Consider the following 20,690-nt stretch of genomic DNA (forward strand, 5'->3'; position numbering starts at 1 on the left):
GGGTGTTTGTTGGTTTTTTTTTTTAAATGCAAACCAAACACATAGTGAGTTGAAACTGATTTCCTTTCCCTGTCGTGTGTCTATATCCAGATCTTGAATACCTGATGCATGCACGGCAACAGCTACTAACCACAGCCAAGCGTTGGGATTCTACTTCTAAGACTATTGTAGAATTTGAGCCTAATGAAACTACTGAATTGGAGAAGAGCCTTCTTACCAGATACCAAATCCCTCTATCTGCTGACCAGCTATTTACTCAATCTGTGCTGGACAAATCATTGACCAAGACCAACTATCAGTCACGGCTACATGACCTCCTTTATATAGAGGAAATAGCACAGTATAAGGAAGTTAGCAAGTAAGTGATGCCTTCATAAAATTACTTTTTTGATATTCTTTGCTGTCCCATTAAAATGAGAATGACAGTTTTTTTCTTGAAACCTACACAATTATTTAAGATAGAAGTCTTCCTGCTTCTTGGAAATGAAATTGTATAGGAATTTGGAAAGAGTAACTTTTGATAAAGGTTACTTGCAGTTAACTAATGTAAATTACTGATACTAATTTAAAATGGTATGTGTCAGTCTATGGTTATGATTGGAGGCACTAAACAGCTATTGTACATTGTTTTGTTAATATCTGGATAATAATAAATTATTTTTGTTTACAGTTTTTTGGCTTTCTATACAAGAGGATACTAGCATTAGGAGTCATATTTTTTGTTCCTTGGTGGAAGTAGGTTATAGCTAAGTAATATATGAAATCTTTGTGTAAGATGCCTTGAGGGAGTGTTAATTTTTTTAATTTCTTTTTAAGAAAAGGTTGAATTGTGGGTGGATCAAACTCTAATCTTATGATGATGTGGCAGCTGACTTTATTATAATTCTTCTTTAAATAGGCTGAAAACCAGCTTCTGAATAAGATTCCTAATAAAGGCATATAGTATACATTTTTTGTTTGTTTTGTTCTGTACTATGTACGTATTTCTCAACTAGATAAGCTGCATGAACTAATAGAGAGGTAGGAAAAAGATGTGAGCTTGCCATGTATTGACTCTCATGAGGCCTTTTCTTCTGTAGTTTGATATTTGTGGTTAAAAATTTTGCCTGCAGTCATTTGGTTGTTCAAAAAACGTGCAGAAGTGGCACTTCAGGACATGGTTTAGTTGGCATGGTGGTATAGGGTTGATGGTTGGACTTGATGCTGTCAGAGATCTTTTCCAACCTTAATGATTCTGTGATTCTATAAAAGAGTTTTACTGTGTTGCACTACTCAGAATGGAAAGTTAAAAAGGAATAACCTCCCTTTAGCCTAATTTGGTAGCAAATTGAGTTCTATCAATTACCCAAGTTCCAAATCAGAAATGCCTTTTTAAGGCAAACCACTCCTGGAGCTACAGAGGTTCAGTTGAATCACCCCTCTAGAATTTAGGAAGAAATACTATGACTAGTTGTATTTCTAATGCTTTTAAAGTAGAAAAATGGTTCAATTTCTTGTTTGTATCTCAGATGAAGGGCAGTACATTTGAACTATTTTTCTTCATATCTTTCATTTCTTCCATGCTCTGCTCTTGAGCTGGAGTCTAACATAACAGAGGAATCACGCTTGAACAGTTTTCAGCATACAGAAATAATCTCCATCATAAATATTTATAATCAGGTTGACTTTTCTAAGGCTTTTTAAAACAAGTGGGTTTGAGTAAACATGAAATATGATATAAAAGTAAACAATATTTTTACTGAGTGAATTTTCACGTTGAGAAATACACTCTGATATCTCATAGGAAACAAAAGAGCAGCATGTCTATAGAAATGAAAGAAAATACTCTGTGTCTTTGGACAGTTTGATGCAGCAATAAGTTATTGCCCTTTTTCTATCTAGTAGATGAATACAAGTAAATTTTAATAATGTTCTTGAAATCTTCTGTTTTGATAGCATTGGTGACAGAAACATTCTTTTGATCTTGTAGCTGACCCACTTTATTACAACAAGGCTCAAACTAGCACAATGTTCTGATCCTCTGTGGTTAAGATCACACACTTGGTATTCTCTAGTGAAGTGTCAGGGTTGCAAGCCTAGAAATGGGCCCAGAAGTACAAACGTGAGGAGGTTGTCACAGCTCTGAAGTGGTGCCATGAGTGAAAATGTTTCTGAGCTGCTGCTCTCTGATGGTTAGTGGATGTGTATCCTAAAAGGAGTAGGGTTGTCAGCATGGTCTCTTCTGACAAGACTGGAAGAACATGAGTGTCTGCAGTTCAGACTGGTGTGAGTTGTTGGGTTTTAAGGATGTTGGTGATTTCTCACTTTTTAAGAAAGCACTGTTTCAAACCTGAATGGAACTACTGAAAAGTATTGGATGAAGGTTGCAGTGGCTTTAAAAAAGTCTTGGACTTAGTTATAAGGGACATCATTCTGGATAGTCTCAGAGAGCTTTACTTTTAAGTCATATTTATTCAATATTTCAAGAGGCATTCAGAAAAAGTAATAAAGGCTAGCGTAAAGAAGCCACTGCTGTCTTAATTTCCAAATGCAAATAGGTTCTATAAGAAAAAGCAAAACAATGTTCTGATCTTGATACTAGCTTGTTTTTTGGAAAGTTTTGCCCTACAGACAACTGTTGATATTTTAAAAGCAGCATAGAATTCTTAGAGTGGCTAGAACATGCTGTGTATTTTCTTGCATAAACATTTAGTTGTGTTTGGGGTGACATGTAGCTCCTTCCATGCAGCACACTGTCTGCTCCCAGAATTAGAGAGTAGATTTATCCTCAAGGCTGTGAAAATTTAAAATACTGGCTCTGGTGGAAAACAAAATTGCCCTTGTCATTACTATGTCTTACTTATATCAATACATGGGTAGGAGTCACACTGCACACCTCCTTTGAGCTCTGTGTATAAATGTAAGAGGAAATGTGTTGAAGGTACTTGTAAGAAAGTGTTACATGGAGCTTTGTTCAGAATGGGTTTATTTGCCTTTGAGGAATTTGTTTGCATTGGTACTGGATGGATTAATGATTAAGTCTTTCTTTAATTTCTGTGCTTTTAAATATGAATGACAGGCTTTTTCCTAAGCTAGTGTCAGTAACGCTGCAGTTAGGCTGGAAAACCTAAGTTTGTGTTTGTTCAATTTATTTAAGACTGACTGAAACCCTTATTTTGTATAAACCTCCAAAGCAAGGGTGAAAAATGGATGAAAGAAGAAACTTGTTATTTTTTTACAGTTAATCTATAGAAGATTTTGTAGTTTAGCAGTTTGCCAGAAGGTGTCAGCTTACTCAATAGAAATTGCTTGATGGTCTCTAAACTTGAGATTCCCTTTAGCACAGCAGATTCAGTTTGGTCATTTGTAAAGACCCTAGTTTCTGCTTTGTCTCAGAATGGCAATAGTACTATTTTCCAGCACATTTTTTTACGAATTTGAATTTGGAAATGAGATGATGCATATTCAGTAGCATAAGGATTCAACTTTAGGGAAGTTTTAACAAAATAAATTCACAATAGCATGTAGTTCTATCTTAGTACTAATGCTGAAGTATTTTAACAATCATCTGAATGAGATATGAGCTGCTGTAGGTGTTGCTCACTTGCTGATAGGTGCTTTGGGGTAGTGCAGAAGACATATAGTATAGAAGAAAGTTGCTGCTTTGATTTGTTTGGGGGCTTTTTAACCCATGTGGAAACTGGAAGTAATACATTTATTCTAGGGTGCTCCCTGAAGTACGTGCTTTTTTGTCACTGCTTTAACTGTAGTTTGTGGAGTAACCTTGTGGTTACTGGTGAACTGAACAAATCTGTGTTCAGTAAGAAGATACCTGCTTTCTGAGGGTGGAGAAATGAGAAATTTGAATGTGACCTAACACTCGTATTATGTAAAGAAGCAACTGTTGCCACAAGGGGGCAAACTTGCAGTTTTTGGGCAAGACTCGAGATTTGCCATATATGAAAAATAAATAAATATATTGATTTGGTAGGTATTTAATTTCCAAGAGAACAAAGATGTTAGATTTTATGATTATGATTCTTGACACTACAGGTCTTCAGTGATAAATTTACCTGTTCATTAGTTACAAATAGGAAATATGAGAAGATCAACACATCAAGTAAAACTAGTATAAATGTGAAAAGTATTATAAGAAAATATTTTTGAGGCATTTAATAAATTCCTCTGCATTACAGGTAGATGTAGATTACTGTATCTGGTGTGCAGCCTGGAAGAGGTATATGAAATAAACAAGGATCTCACTCTGTCCTTAGCCTGCACATCTCTCCTTGAATCTCAAACATAAACTTACAAACTACTTAAATAGAAACTCTTACTGCTTTGGGACATGCTCAGCAGCTCTATTTCACCCTCAACTTATTTTAGTCTCAGGAAATCTGGTATTTATTCCTGTCTTGTGGGGATTCTTTTTTTTTAAAAAAAGAGGTTGGTTCTTTTGAATGTATGTTTTGTAGGCTATAATCAAAAGGAAAACATGTAAACTGTCAACAGCCTCACACTTGCAAAGGGCCAGTTTGACTTGACTTGTTTATTTTACACAAGTCATACTCTCGAAATGTGAGGCAGTGAAACCTTCAGCTGGAATGCATGAAATTTCTGAATCTGAGAGCATATTTCTGCACTTACTCGATGCTTTCTCACTTAGGTTCAACATAAAAGTGCAATTGCAGATTGTAGCAAGCTTCATGCTCACTGGTGTTTCTGGAGGTGCAAAGTATGCCCAAAATGGACAACTTTTTGGCCGCTTCAAGCTCACTGAGACGCTTTCGGAAGACACTTTGGCTGGACGGCTGGTGATGACCAAAGTCAATGCAGTTTATTTATTACCTGTCACTAAAGAGAAGTCAGCACAGACCCAAGGAACCAAAGAGAAGGTTTATGAAGCAGCTATTGAGGAGAAAACAAAGGATTATATCTTCTTGAGGGTATCCAGGGAATGCTGCGAAGAACTTAATCTTCGGGCAGATTGTGAAATGCAGGTGAGTCTGAGTGGAAGTGGTTTTGGTGTGGGAACTGTTTGCATCCTGTCTATTTTGGTTCCATCCAAAATAATTGCTTGAAGATATGAAAAGGAATTCTGTCATTCATCATCATACACAGAATTTCAGATAGGTGAAATCTTTTAATACAGAAATATACACGTATACGTGTGTGTGTGCACGTGTTGTACATATAAATGAGTCACTTGGAAAAGAAATTAATATTTTAAAATGGTTACAGAGTGAAAATACATTTAAAACAGTTCAATTTCTGGCAAAATTCTTCTGAGATGATTAGACATTGTGGATTCCGCTGTTTGTTTCTAGGCCTGAGATAGGATTAATTTTTAGTAAAGTCTGTTGAGGTATGAATGGGCCTTGTGCTGCTTTTTGCATTTCTAACAGAACAAGAGGGATATTGTCCTTCGGTGGAGGAGTCCTCAATTTACAGTATTTCCCTGATGAAGACGATGAATGTTGGTAGATGGAGGCATTAAATGCTTCTGTGATACATATGCTGTGTTTCAGAATGATAGCACTTGCCTGTATGGCTCTCACTCCCCTGACATTTATATCCAAGAGGGATATTTCTCTCTCTTGGAGGCATTCAGTCACAAAATGAGGAGTTGTAACACTTTTGCTAGAGAAAAGAGTGTTGACAGTAAGGTAAGGCTGTAGTTTACTTTACAGTTAACGTGAAATGGATGAGGATACTTTTAATATTGTGTAGATTGCAGATGAGATAGTGCATTAGGTATAAGTGCATGTAAGAGAAGACTAGTTAAGTTAAATACTTAAATTCCTTACCCATCCCCAGTGTGTCTGCTGGAGACCTTATGACTGATCTTGTTACCAAACAGAAATAATCTCGTATATTGGGCACTGGAATTGCTTGCAATGAATGTATTTTCACCAACACATTATCTCTCTCCCACTCATTTTGTTTTGGGGAAGCACAAGGAAGAATCCTAGTGTCTTAATTTAACATAGGTAATTAGCCTGGGAAGTCATGTTGTTCTGGGATCTTGGTTTTGTGTTTGTTTTCTTAAAACAATAATTAAACTTACTAATTGGTGCTATCAGAAACTGCAGTGGAATGCAAAATGAGCAGAGGCTTCAGCAACAGTCTTATTTTTCTTTGAGTGTCTCATAAAACTTTGCCTGAGGTAGCAAATCTAACCTGCATTAAAAATCGGGTCCTAAAGTTATTTGTAAAATAATTTAGTACTTCATACATTCATCAGTAAACTGGTGGTCAAATCCTTCAAGTGTTACCTGTATTTTAATGAATTCTAATTCTATTTTCTGATTAAATATTGACTGAAAATTTGGAAAGGGATCCTAAGTTTAGAACACAGGATATTATAGTTTGGATGTACAATGTTTTTATTAAATGTGCTGGAAATTTTTCCCTTGTCTTCAGCAGAGTTATCGTTCCCCATGTGTTTCTTACACATTGACAACATTGCTTTTTGTTTGGTGTAGGTTTTGGATAAGTTAGGTGTTTTTCTTCCTTTCCTCTTCTAATAATTCATCTTGGAAATTTTCTGAACACTTTTTTGCCCGTTGTCCTGGCTTAGCTATAATGAATACATGATCTGCTTTCATCAAGTGCACCATTCATGAAAGTGGGATGGAGTGAACTGGTTCTTTAAAGCCCCTTGGCTACTGCTCCTTTTGGTGACCAAAGTAACATGCGACTGGTTTATTTTTGGAGTAGTTACTCTGTTCTGTCTCCTCTTCTGTGTATCTGGCAAGGGATTAACTTCCTTTCCGACTGTTTTCTTATTGTGGAATATCTCTTGAAGCAGGTTACATGCCTCTCCTTCACAGATGGCCTCATTCATTACTCTGCAATAGCAAATGTAACTATTTGATTCTATCCAAACTGGATTAAAACCAAAACAAATCACAAGCACTTAAAGAAAGTGGTGAATGCAGGTAGATAATAAGAGATATTTAGTGCTCAGCATCTTGCTTGGACTCCCAGAAGAGACTTATACAGTGTTGCTGAGATGTACATCACAGGTTTTCTGCATTTAAATTGCCAGTTATCTTGAGTGGTCTTTTGTTAGCCTTGGGTCTGTCTGAGCAAAGATATTTTTCCTGTATAGATCAGACTGTGAGGATAGGACCATCACTATTGGTGTGGAACTCTTTTCCAAACATCTGTGGGACTTTGTTGGGTCAACAAATGGGCACTGGGTAGAGATGAGTTGGGCAGAGCTTTGGAATGAAGCTGAGGTCCCCCTTGGTTGGGATGAGCTGGGGTTGTGTTTCTTGGTAAGTGCTTCTGAGGACCAGGGTGTTGACTGCAGTAATGGGATCGGCATCAACTGCACAGTGGAACAGTGTCTGTGTGGGAAATTCTTAAGTGTTGATGTGTCCTGTCTACATTCTGCACTAATACAAGCAAACATTGTTTATTTACAGCAAAGCTAGTGTTGGTTTTACGTGCTATGTAATAATTTGAAGAGTGGAATATTGAAATGTATTAGAAACAGGAAAATGCTAAGTGCTGTATTTTGGAGATCTTTTTGAAAGGAGGTGAACTTTGAGTAGTGACCGTTACTGGAGCACAAAAGGGTTTTTACTGCTGTGATCTCTCTGGTAGGAGGTGACCTTGTGGGCAGATAAAGGAGTATCAGGTTCAACAACAAATAGTTAAATCTGGAAGGCTAAATCACTCCTCCATAGGAGGAATTCTCCAGAGGAGAGGTTAATGAGATAAGTTTGTATGGGTTTGAGTGAGGCATGTTGTGTTTAGAGAAGTGATTGTGCTTTTCCAGGTCTTTGTTTTGCTTTTGTTTCCCAACTTTGCTGTCTTATTTTGATATCCACAGGGATCTTTAAGAAAACAAATCGGTTTTTGTTTGTAACATGTAAGGAAAACTTATTTTAGTTTGACAAGGACTTTGAAAGGCTTTATAGAAGTTTTCAGGAAAGATAATTACAAAGATATATTGTAGTATTGCTTTGTGTTTATTGAAATTTCTGGTCGGTGGCAATAATTATCATGAGATTACGGTGTGATTAAGCATAGTAGGCTGACTTAGAGAACCAATGAGTGCTACAAGAGAAAATGAAAAGATCTCAGACCAAATTTTTGCTTTGAGCATTGAGATACATTTAGAATGGCTGCATCACCTCAGTGGATGTTTCTCTGGGATGACGTGGGATGCTCGACCACAGCTTTGCCCCGTCTCTTCAGCAGTGTGAGGGTGCTGAGGTACCAGCTTCAGCTCATCTTCACTCTGACCCTGTTTTTTTGTCTACTGATTGATAATACAAGTCCAGCTTCTGTAAAGTGGTTGTGAAAGCTGTCAGTAAAGATGACCATAGACACGGTCACCGTAAGGGGTGTGCTTTCCAGGTGTATGAGGGCTGCTTTTCCAGACAGGTTGCAATCATTTGGCTGCCTGTTTGCATGCTCACAGTTCATTGTGAATCTCAGAAAGGTACTTAATCCTGTTTAATCACAAAATGCTGATTAGCATTGTAGCACAGTAATTACATAAATATTTAGCAATAGATAGTGATGATTTGGAAAGAAAAAAAAGTGTTTCAGTCACTTGGACGTTTTCAGCAGTTTGGGGTGGTTTTATGCTGTTTTATATTAGGGCAAATCTGTGTCAAATTTTGTGTAAAGCTTTCTTTGTTGTTAACACATTTCTTAGGAGCAATGCTCTGATCAGATTAATTTTGTTTTGGAGAGATTAATAATTGCAAATTTAAATATGTGTACATGATAATCTGAGTGAACTGGTTTTATGAATTGTTTCCCAGGAGCTCCTTTTATCTACTGTTCAAATTTAGGATGTGTTTTTCTCTTTGCTCTTTTATTGTATGTATGTATGAACTAATTTCACTATCCATTGTTCAGTCCTGAATTTAATCAGGGATGTTAACGTGCTCTGCATGTTTTTTCTGGCTTTGTACCAGAATTTTGTTGTCATTATCTTCTCTTTACTAGAATAAAAATGTAAGCAATTGAGAGAAGAAAAAAATGAATGTATTGACATGGAACAAATTGTTAGAAATTAACTTTTGGAGACTTCTAATAATTGAAAATAAATTACAAGTTATATCATTCCAGAATGCTTGACTAGAAATAAATAATGTTTGGGTCACTTTTGTGCAGGTCACACATCTGTTTTATATCATTTGTTGATCTGTAAAAAAATTGCCTGTCACTGTTTCGAAGTTGTTCTTACACTAAGTAATGGAAGCTTGTATTTTTAAAAACAACTTTCCACAAGCATTTTTTTTATATCCAAAACTATTCCAAGGATGTTTTTAGTTTTATTTTGTTCTGAAAGTGCAGTGCAATCTAGCCTTAAAAGTCAAACAACAAAATTACATTAGAGCACTGACTGAATGATGTTTGCTGATTTCTTCTGAGAGCCAGTAGTTTACAGGAAGATAAAAGTGTACCATATGCAGCAAAGTCTAATGAGTGTTTTCTAAATGAATAACTTTTGGTTCACCTAGTTGTTTGTTTGTTCTTTTTGCACTGCAGGTTGAACTTCAGTTTCAGTTAAATCGCTTACCCCTCTGTGAAATGCATTATGCCTTGGACAGGATTAAGGACAACAGTATTTTGTTTCCAGATGTCAGCATGACTCCCACCATACCCTGGAGTCCCAACAGGTACAAGAATACAAACACTTTAATATCAAAGATTGTGTGGTAATGCAGTACTGAATTTCTCAGAACAGATGGCTGAAATCTGCCCTCAAACAGGGAACATGCTTTGCTCTTCATTAATGGTGAGAGTGGTTCAGAGAAGGAAGTGAAACTGTTCTAAATAAAACAAGAAAACTGATCCTCTGAGGATTAAAAGTTGTTGATTGGTTTTCCCTGCAGTTGAGCTGTGGTTTTATAGGCATTGCAGTTGTGTTGTAGCTCTATAAAACAAATCTGCTATTTAATGCTTTGCTGTTCCTCACTGAAATATGCATTATACTTTATAGGCGTGTAAATACCAGTTAGAAGGAGTTTGCTGAGCAGCATCTCAGGCAAGGAACTATCAATTAGTACCTTTTGACTTTGATGTAATGAGTCCAAATGTGGACACATCACTGAGGGGGTGGCTGAGGAAGGTGCAAGATTGATTGGTTCTTGGAAGGACCAGCACAGCACTTGCAAGCAGTCCTGAGATTCTTTGTAGACATGCCCTACAGTTTCCTTGATGAAACATAAACCTCTATGTTGTATAAATACTTTTAAAGAAACACTAGGCTGATGCAGTGAAAATAGTTTGTCTCAAGGAGGAAACTTAGGGAAGAGAAACGTGAGGCTGTGTTGCCCAAGGAATATGGTCAGTGTTTCTGGTGCGTAGGGAAGGATCAGAGAGGCATGAGGCTTCTGTACTTGGAAGCTAGGGGAATGGAAGTATGTGGAACTGAACATACCTGGAGCATGCTTGGACAACATAAAAGGAGTCTTGGGGTGTCTTGAAGGTGAGAATTAAGAGTGTAATTGTGATGCAGTTCAAATCAGAAGGTAGCTCAAGGATTAAAAGGAAAACCATCTGGCCAGAAACCTGAGAGCTCATGAGATCAGTGAGGTCATGCAAGACAAAAATTTCTGGGGAAAAAAAATAATTTTCTTTGGAAGTGTAGGAAGAACAGAGATAATAAAAGGGTGGGTGCAGTGTTCTGGGTGAGGATGCTACACATGTCAAAGCTTGGACAGTAAAGGTAGAAAGAAAGGAATGGATTTTGCATGGAGTTCTGCTGCAAAGCTAATGGAGGACAGTGACAATCTGCTCACTGACTTCGTTAGGTTTTGACTAAATCGTGCAAGGAAATATAATTTAATAATTTAATTTAATAATTTAATTTTTTAGTTTAATGCTAGTTTGGAAGTAAGCAGTGATTTCAATGAAAAGAAGGTAAGACAAGTAAGCTAAAGCTTTCCTCTCTGTCATATATCAGGAAATTTATGTTTACAGAAATGTACATATTAGTTTTAGTTAATATAATTTATTTGTATAATGTTTTATGTTTTTATATACAGAAATGAGAGAGATATATAATGGTTGTAGTTTAGTTTAAGTCAGTGTAATAAGCATGTGTTTTTCCATCTACTGGCTTGGTTTGCCCTACCTTGAGAATCAGTACTTCTGACTCAAAACTGTCTTTCCTTCTGTGTTTCTTCTATTTTTGTTTTGAATCCCCGTTACTTTCCATTATTTCTTGGAGTCTCCTGCCAGTCTTTTGTTCATAGCTGCCTTCAAAGTTAGGAATTCAGTCAATTCCCTCTTGATCTTACTCCCTGTTGCTAGCTACTGCTGAAGAGAAACTTTCCCAGTCTGTAAGCATCAGAGTGCCTGTACCAGAGCAGATCACATTACTGAAGTATGGCCATATGTGCAGCAGAGACAGGTGTTTTTTACTATGCATGTCTACTTTTAAATCTGGCAGTGGGAATATTAAAAACTATGTCTACAGATTTTTAACCTCTTACTCTCACTGGGATTTGCTGAAAGCATCTTCCTCTTAATGCTGGTATCACTAGCTAGATATGGCAAAATCCTCTTTTTAGACTGCTTTCCCATTAGAGGTATGTGCCTTGATCTCAATAACAGAACAAGTAAAGGGAAGTTTTCAGTTACTTGGTAGCCATTAGTTTTTAAATTGTTTTTATGTGTCATTGTAGATAACTTTTACCAAGCCCTGGGGTTGTATAACTGTTGTTTTTTAAAGCTGACAATGTAAATATGGCAGGGAAGAAACTCAACTAATATTACATTTTTGCACAGTAATAGTAGAAAATCATTATGTGTCTACTTGCCTTTGTTACCAGGTGATGGTGCAGCATATACTTTTAATAAAATGTGTACTATGCGGGTTACTTCCTGTTAGGTGAGATAATGTAAGTGGAGAATTAGATTAATTTTGAAAAAACCCACACAACTAACATATTGCAAATGTTTTGTGATTGTTTTGTTAGATTTGTTGATTTTTTTTCAATGTGCCTCAGAATGACACAATCAATACAGTAGCCTGCAAGCTCTTCAGTTTCTTTAAAGCTTTTGAAATCTTACCTCATTTCATTTCTGACTGACAGTGGATTGTCACAGCTTCTGTTTTTAAGCTTTGTTGCCTCCTTTTGTACAGACAATGGGATGAGCAGTTGGACCCTCGACTAAATGCAAAGCAGAAAGAGGCTGTTCTGGCTATCACTACTCCACTCTCAATACAACTGCCTCCTGTTCTTATCATCGGTCCCTATGGGACAGGAAAAACCTTCACTCTGGCTCAGGCAGTCAAGCACATACTCCAACAACAGGATACTAGGTGAGATGGGGCACTAAATACAGAGCAATTCTTGATTAGCAGAGGAGATGTAATTTTTTACTTAAATTCAAGTGAAAGGTAGAATATAGATTTTGCATCCAGCTTAAAAATAAAAACCACTCAAGCCATCCACCATTGTTTTGAGTGATACAGTAATTTTATAGTCTTAGCCTGTATTTTCCATTGAGAACAACACTAAAATTGACAATGTATAGAATGACTGTGATGTGCTTGACGTGGAAAGTTTTGCAGTATGTTAGATAATCAAAGCTGTTCCTTACTCCAAATCAAGTCTACATTAATAATAACAAAATAATAATCGAAAAAAACTATTTGTACTTTAAATTTTTTAATATCTAAAGGATTTGAGTTGAAGGGCTGAATTGTGGAAACTACCTAGGTTAGTGAGTGGTTTCATTAAAAAAAATGTGCTGGGAGATGGCCACTGTTTCCTTTTTTTTGTATTCTACAGCTTTGAATTGTTTTCTGTTTCTTCATTGCTTTTTTATTTGCACCATTTATTCCAGCAGGATTCTCATTTGCACCCATTCTAATAGTGCTGCTGATCTCTACATAAAGGATTATTTACATCCGTATGTAGAAGCAGGCAATCCCCAGGCAAGACCTCTCAGGTATTTTTTAAGGCTTATTATGTATCTCTATAAAATACTATTCTTAAGAAAAGGTGTCTATAAACAAGGTTAAAGAACCTCTAAACCATAAAAACATATTGGCATTACCAGCAGTGCTTTTAAAAACAGACTAAAAGGAATGTGAAACATTGTCAACATACTTTTGGGTCGTTACATAAAAATAAAGACATCCTTTTTTAAGCTTTTCTTATTCTATTGATAAATGTGTCTTTCCTAATGAACAAGCTTTTGATACGCTCCTCTAAAAGCTACTATGATAATGTAAACTGAACTTTAATTGTATTTTAATTCTAGAGAATTTTGACTCACACTTACAAGGATAATTTGGGGCTACCCACCTTTCTGAAGAAAAATTTTGATGTCATAGGAGCTACATTTTAGAGAATCTGTTTAGAGAATCATGTGAAAGTAGTTTAGCCTCTTCTGATAAGTCAGTTTGTAGTCATTGTGTGTGGGGTTAAATGTACTTCATGTGGCTATTTTGGGAAAAATAGTTGAGGGGAAAAAAAAGAAAGGGTGGAAACTTTAAGAGCAAAAAGGGTAAACCTGCGTAAAAATAGTTAAGGATGATTTATTTATGGACAGAAACCCTCTGTGCAGATTCTTTTCTGCAGTAATCACAATCTCTATTTTGTATACTGCTAACTTGATGTATATTTTTTTAAATTATGGGCATAATTTTCTGAATGCCACTGTGTGAGTTCATTATAATACTAAGAAAATGACTCTGCATGTTTACTTGCTAGCTGATAAAAGCCATCTTGAGGTTTTATTTTATGCAATGTCAGTAAAGGCAATGAAGTGTAAATTCTCTTAGGTTTGCTGCCTTTAGTTACCATCTGATATATTACACACATTGAGGACCTGGCCAAGGAAGAGAAGGCAGCTTATTTTTGAAAAGTTACCTTTGATCTGGTTGTATTTTAGCACAGGTTGTTTTAAAGTGATTTGTAAAACACTTTGTGATGAAAAGCATTATGGTGTCTTAACTTTGTGGTGGGGGAAAAAATGTGTGTAATTGACACTTTCAGGAATATTAAAATGTGATTTAACAAAGCAAGGAATGAAAGTTTAAATACAGTTTTATTGTGCTTACCAGGCTTTTGCTACCTTCTCTTATGTACTGTATTCAACTATAGTCCAGTCTCAGAAATACTTACATGAACATATATAAACAAAAGTGGGGGTTTATTCTTACAGTTAAAACATATATATACATATTTGCCAAGAAAATTACATCGCATAATTTAAAAGTCAGTTTGAATTTAAGTATAATTATCATAGTATTTGCTATGAAACTTTCAGAAAGTGCTATTGTAGATTGCATGATATTGTTAAAATAGTCATGGTACCTCTATAAAAAGTTTTAGAAAATGGAGGCATCCCTGGAATTGTGTGTAGGTATTTATGGATCCACAAGTATGCATGTTTTCTGATTAAAAAATACTACAGATGATTGAAAAGCATGTATTGCTTGAAAGCTGAGTGCATGTCACCCTGCTCTGACAGGAATTAAAGGGTCAATGTATCTGAATTGAAAACTAAAACTATGTGAGACTCCTAGAATAAAATTAATTATGGCTCTTTTTGACTGTTGTCAAGATATATTTTCAAATTAAAATCATTACTGTTAGTTTGAGCACTGAGCCTCTTGCAGTATTTTAGAGGAAACTTGGAGCAGAAGTAGTTAATTACCAAAGCTGGAGGTGCTGCTTGCAGGGTTTGATGTGTTTCTGAATGGCTGAGCAGTTTGCTTTAGATTTTTCTCTTTATTTACTCTAGAGTGATGAGTTGGCTCAATAGTAACCTTGCTAAAAATGTTTCCATTGCTTAGTGGGTAGCACCATAATATTTATGTTGTTTTTAAGGAAAGGAAACGTAATTATGTAACATTGAGAACTGTGTAAATATTTATTTCTGTAAATTTCTGTGGGTAAAACATACAATAAATAAATAACCTTTTCCATGATGCAGCATAACAGTCTGAAGCCTAGATTTTGCATTTTTGTGTGTTTAAATATCATATTATAAATTCATATTTTTTCCTAACAAAATAACCATCTATGCCTTTTGGAAAATGCAGAGGCAGAATGAACACTGAGAATGTATTTTGAGTCCAAGTTCTGCACCTAAATAAGAGACCAATGAAGCCTGAATGCAAAATTCTCATAGTTCTGATCCCATTAAAAAATTATATTCGGGGAAAAAAGAAAATGCCCTTGGGTTTGATTATGTGATTCACCTGTATTGGGGCACACTCCAAAACCTCACTCTTGCTGAAGAAACTTGATATTGAAACAATTTTGATACATGGAAAGAAATTAATGCAAAAGTGTTTTGGAAAGAAAAAAACCACCCTAACCTACAGTTAGGAGGGAAGAGCCTTGGATTAAGTTCTTCTGTTAGGTGCCAGGGCACTTGATTTTAAGTGTGGAGAAGCAGGCACCTTTAGAGGGTGAGTCAGAGCTCTTAAGAGGTAGTAATTTGCTTCTAATTTCTCTACCCTTTTACTTTGTGGATGTGCTTGTCTCTCTCCATCAAGTGCTAGTCTTCAGGAGGCAAGTAGCTAGATACTTAAGGTTATCACTGTCTCCTAAACACTCCAGGCAAGACCTAGGAAGCAGATAGCAGCAGTTTGTATGATTCTGGGCATACAGTGGATGAGATATCTACTGTTAATTATTTTACTTGCATATTTCAAAGGTATTTGTGTCTATACACTGGTTTTGTAAGTAATGCTAGAGGAATTGAAGGTGTTAATTTCTCCAGAATTGAAGTCTTGATGTGAGGCATGAGAGGTGTTAAAACATACTCTGCTGTGAGCTTTGACTGGGTTTTGGTTTTGTAGCTGCAGCTTTTGCTCATCTTTGTAACCACAGCTGCACAGCAGTACAATGTGTTGTGGGTTTTGATTAGTAACTGCCATTCAGATACTTTGCTGATTCAGATATTAAGATTAGAAGGTTAGTTGCTTGTTTAATCAGAAATTAAGGGTATGTTGCAGGATGAAATGTTACGATTTCTGTTCAGCTGGTAAAACCCATTTTTGTAATGGTTTCCTCTAGATTTAAGGAAGAAAACCAAACAAATAATGAAATTACAGGAGATTTTTCTAGCCCAAATTGCACCTGAGAAAGAAACCCTTGTTCATGTGCCTTACTTATATCATGACATTTTCGAAGTAGTCACATCTGTCAGGTGTTTTTATGCCAGTGGTGAATAATAGCTCTGGGATACCTTTTTGATCTCCCATCAAAATAAAATAAATTAATGGGTAAGCAGCAATGCAGTTTGAAATGCTGTCAGCCAATCTGTGAGTCACACATAGTTGAATTTTTTGTAATAGAAGACAGTGCATGGTATAATAATGACTAATAACCATAATATTTTGCATTTCAATAGCACCTTTCAACCAAGAATCTCAAAGTGCTTTACAAACATAAAATCACAATAAACTCATTAATCCTCACAGTATTCCTGTGAGGTGGTAGGTACATGTTGCCCTCAGTTAAGATTGAGAAACAAAATCATCTGAAACCTGCACGTCTGGGATAAATAGATCAGGGGTTATCTTGCTCCGACTACCTTGTTCTAGCTAGTAGTTCATGACTTCGTGTTGTTACATTGATCTAGTTTATCTAATAAAGCTTAACAATTTGTGGCTGATAAGAAATGAATGTATGGAGGAAATACTAGAAGGTTCTTGTTCCAAGAATGACTCAGGAGTGTTGTTTGCTCCTGCACTGAACCCAGCTCCTAACTGGAGTTACCTTTGGTCACGAAGTGCCAGTTTTGGTGGGCTGTGCTGTCAAATGAAAAAGTCCTTCAGAACACTGCAGTGCCTTTACACCTCTCTGCATTGCATTTTGGGCTTATTGTCCAAAGGGGACATTGTCTTTCCACAAACTATACTAATTACCATCATAATAATTGTTTCTCTCATGTTGTATGGAGCTGAGCTGTAATTTTCAAATGTGGGTGGACACGTGATACGCAAAGTTAAGGCAGTGCCATCATGTTTTGCACTGAGGTGTATAATTACACTTTTCCAAATACTTTGTTAATGATTTGGGATTTGTAATACGGACACAGGATAAATTAATCAGAAGAAAATAAATAGTGAGTAGATAAACCAAACAGCATTAAATCCCATATTTTGAGCTGAAATTAGTTTAAATAATTTCATCTGAATTTACTTTGGAAATAAATTAAAATATCTTTAATTCAAAATATTAGTGTTTATACGATAGTTTCCTGTAGTTTAAAGGTTCTACTTTAGATTCACAGTTCTTACTTGACAGTGAACATGTTTTTGAGGAACATAGAGAAGCCCTGTGACATCTTTATCCAGACCCTCAGCTGATGTGGTTTGGTGTATTTCTATAGACCCCTGCACAGTTACTTGTGCTCTGTTTTCTGGCATGTCTTCTCTGCTCCTCTCCCATTTAGGTAGATTGGCTGTAACATTTCATCACTCTTTACATGAAAATTAATCGTTGATCTCATGATGCAGTGAATAAAATTATCTTGTGTCATGGAAAGTTATTTAAGTCCAGTGCTTTGCTGACAATGTCCTAACAATGACAATGTTTGAAACTCCAGCCATCCTTTTTGGCACTGTTTTCTTATTCTTTTATACAGTGTATCATAGTTATGGCCTGCATGATAAAAAGATGAATATCCTGATTGTCTTAGAAGACATATGGTATTCGGAAGACCACGTACAGGATCTTATTAATGTCTTTTGAATTTATTTATTTTTTTAAGATCCCATGGCTGCTGTTGATGAAATGTGCAGACCACTGCAGCTCTGTCAGTTCCAAGATTATGGGTTATATTTGTATTTCAGCTGAGGAAATATTTCTTTAAAATCAGTTAACTGATAGCTTAAAATGAAATAGACATGAGGGTCACAGAACTTAAACATATGAAGAGTTCACAGATTTCCATCTCTGATTTAGTCCTAAATGTTCATGTCTGTAGTTTTGCACTGCAGCAAGTAATGGAAGGTAAATCCAAGACATTTTGGCATGTAATTCTGCGTAGTTGTGATGTTTTGCTTCCTGAAGATTACGTTTACTTACCAGAAAACAGAATATTAGCATTTGAAATATTAGGCTGTCCCTGTGTTCCCACTGTCCAGAGAATAAGCCCCCTTTTTCTTTTCTAGGGTATATTTCAGAAATCGCTGGGTAAAGACTGTCCACCCAGTTGTGCATCAGTACTGTTTGATTTCAAGCACACATTCCACCTTTCAGATGCCACAGAAAGAAGATATTCTTAAGCAACGAGTAGTAGTTGTTACTTTAAATACATCACAGTATCTATGTCAACTGGATCTTGAACCAGGTAAGACAATTGCTAAGCAAAGAGCGTGTGTGCTGCAGAATTGCCTTCCTCTTACCAGAGGTCAGTTCCTTACCCAGTTCTTTGAACTCTTAAAGAAGATAAACAATGATCAGCCTAAAACCGTCTTATCTGTTTGTAACGATTAAATGTTTGTTATAAAGCTGTAAACTGCTGGCATTAAAATTAACCTCTTGCTTGTTGATTTTTTTCCTTATTAAAAAAAAATAAAAATAAAGAAGCAGTACAATCTGTGATCTGTGTTTTTGAGATAAAAGAAGGAAAATTCTGACTTTGAATATTATGCTCATTAAGGTCATTACTCGGTGGAGCATGTAAGCATAAATACACACAAAGAGCTTTTTATTTCTTGTTTTGTGAGTTGTTTCGCTTTGCAAACAACTCCCACACATACAGACCCGTGCTATGTTAACATTATACTTCTAGGGTTGTTTTCTAAACTGAAATATTTCTAAACTGACTGATTTTTTGGGGGCAGAGGATGCTGAGGGTTTATTGTTTTCTTGATCTCCAAATTAAATCCATCTTCTTTTTGGAGAATGTGGAATTTGTTTACGGAAGTTGTTATAGTTAATTTTTTATAGCTACATTTAGACATTTGTTGCGATACAGAAAACTAGCACAAAATTTATTGTAAATATTTTCAGATCTTCAGAAGGAAGGAGCTGCTTTGCTTGGCAGTGAGCAGTGTACAGTCATGCCATAGTGAAGTGTGTGCAGCTCTATGGAATTCATGTTTTCCAAAGAAAATGGCTACATGTTAATCTATATAATCTTAATTGGATGGTGCACTAAGTCCTGTAATGCTTTGTTTTAAACCTTAACACACATAAATATATAAAACCACTTCTATACCTATTTTGTGTTTCCATTTCATAAAATATAAGTCTGCTGTGGCCCAGTTTTTTTCAAGTGCATGTTATGAAGTGCATAGATATCCCCCCCCAACCTTTTGGTCCAATATTATCATAAAGTTGAATTTAAATTTTCCTTCAACTTCTGTTCCTTTTTTCCTCCCAACATTCCTTAAAGCCCATAACCAGCAAAGTGCTCAGGTATGTGTGCAATTTTAATGGGAAATTTAATGTATAAAATAGTTAACAGGACTCAAGTACATGAGAAAGTCCTTTTCATTGTCATTGTTCAGCGCTCTTCAAGCCTCATGGTGATGAAAAGATATTCAGGTTTGAGAAACCTACTGAGAGAGGTCTGCCAAGAGACATTTCCTCTTGTATAAGGAGAGCTCAAATGAAACACCGATTTAACTTCATGTATGTCAGAAGAAAGAGGCAGATCTCTGGGCTACTGCTAATGTCACTGGCAACCAGTTGACCACTGGTGGTCACTTGATGGGTGTGAAAATTGTTTCTGTGGTTTCTAGTAGTTACTAGAAATGAATTTGTGTAAGCCATACTGAATTTTTTCTAGTTTTGGTTACTAGCAGAATGCAGAACTTTCACTACAATTTGTTTTTTTTTATCATCAGTTTTATTTTCTCATATTTCAGGTTTCATTTATTTGCTGCTCTCTCTGTTTTACAGGTTTTTTTACACACATTCTGTTAGATGAAGCTGCACAAGCTATGGAGTGTGAAACTATTATGCCTCTAGCATTAGCTAATAAAAACACAAGAATTGTCTTGGCAGGAGACCACATGCAGGTAAGAGCTATAGAATTTTTGAATGTAAAGTGCATATGTAGAATACTTGTATTTATAAATTTTAAGGTATTTATCTGCTTCAAATTTCTGTGGCACTTGAATACCTGATAAAATCTCCAGTAGACTCACAGTGTTTCTTCCAAGTGAGAATATGCTGAACAAGTAAGAGGTAATAGCTGGAAACTAACCAGTTCTTTATTACTGGGATATGCCTAGGAATGGCTTGGCTTAAAGAGTTTAGAGGAGTTTAAAATGCTCGTTATGTATGTCATTTTGCAGCTTGCAGGCATGAAAAAAGCACGCTTGGAAAAGTCAGCCTTACTTGCTTTGTTGATTTAGGCCAGATTTATTTGTTTTTATAGATTTGCCTTTAATTGTCTTGACATTTTACAATAGCAATAGGGTGGATGTTTGCCTTGGTGTAGTAATAAACTTAGCGTTGCCACCTTATGATTTAGTGCCACTAGATTATTTCATATCATGATCTTCATCATCCAAAGGAGTGGGATAATGCTTTTTAAATACAGATCTCAAAAGTGCTTTGTAAGAGATTGGGATTCTTGCCACTTCACACCCAGCTGCATGGTTCCAGTCTCGGCTTGGCCTTTGTGTCTCAGGCTGTGTGCTGGAGCTGCTCAGTTCTTAGAGAAGCCGCTGTATGAGGTATTAGAAATATAAATATCTAAAACTAATATTTATCTGAAGTGAAACTCAGACTCGGAGTTTG

At 36.1% G+C, this 20,690-nt stretch overlaps 1 protein-coding gene across 3 annotated transcripts in view; it reads left to right on the forward strand.

Moving 5' to 3' along the window:
• HELZ (helicase with zinc finger) overlaps nt 1-20,690 on the forward strand; it is an 84,390-nt gene that overhangs the window by 32,555 nt on the left and 31,145 nt on the right. For 2 of the 3 annotated variants that reach the window (XM_051635255.1, XM_051635257.1), the window contains 7 exons: nt 91-358; nt 4,646-4,979; nt 9,499-9,629; nt 12,104-12,283; nt 12,811-12,915; nt 18,107-18,285; nt 19,845-19,963. In XM_051635255.1, the coding sequence (XP_051491215.1) occupies nt 91-358; nt 4,646-4,979; nt 9,499-9,629; nt 12,104-12,283; nt 12,811-12,915; nt 18,107-18,285; nt 19,845-19,963 (1,316 nt within the window). The remainder of the gene's footprint in view (nt 1-90; nt 359-4,645; nt 4,980-9,498; nt 9,630-12,103; nt 12,284-12,810; nt 12,916-18,106; nt 18,286-19,844; nt 19,964-20,690) is intronic. The other variant, XM_051635256.1, reaches the window with a different exon arrangement.

Source organism: Apus apus, chromosome 17 (genome assembly GCF_020740795.1).
Source record: "Apus apus isolate bApuApu2 chromosome 17, bApuApu2.pri.cur, whole genome shotgun sequence".
Classification (NCBI taxonomy): Eukaryota; Metazoa; Chordata; class Aves; order Apodiformes; family Apodidae; genus Apus; species Apus apus.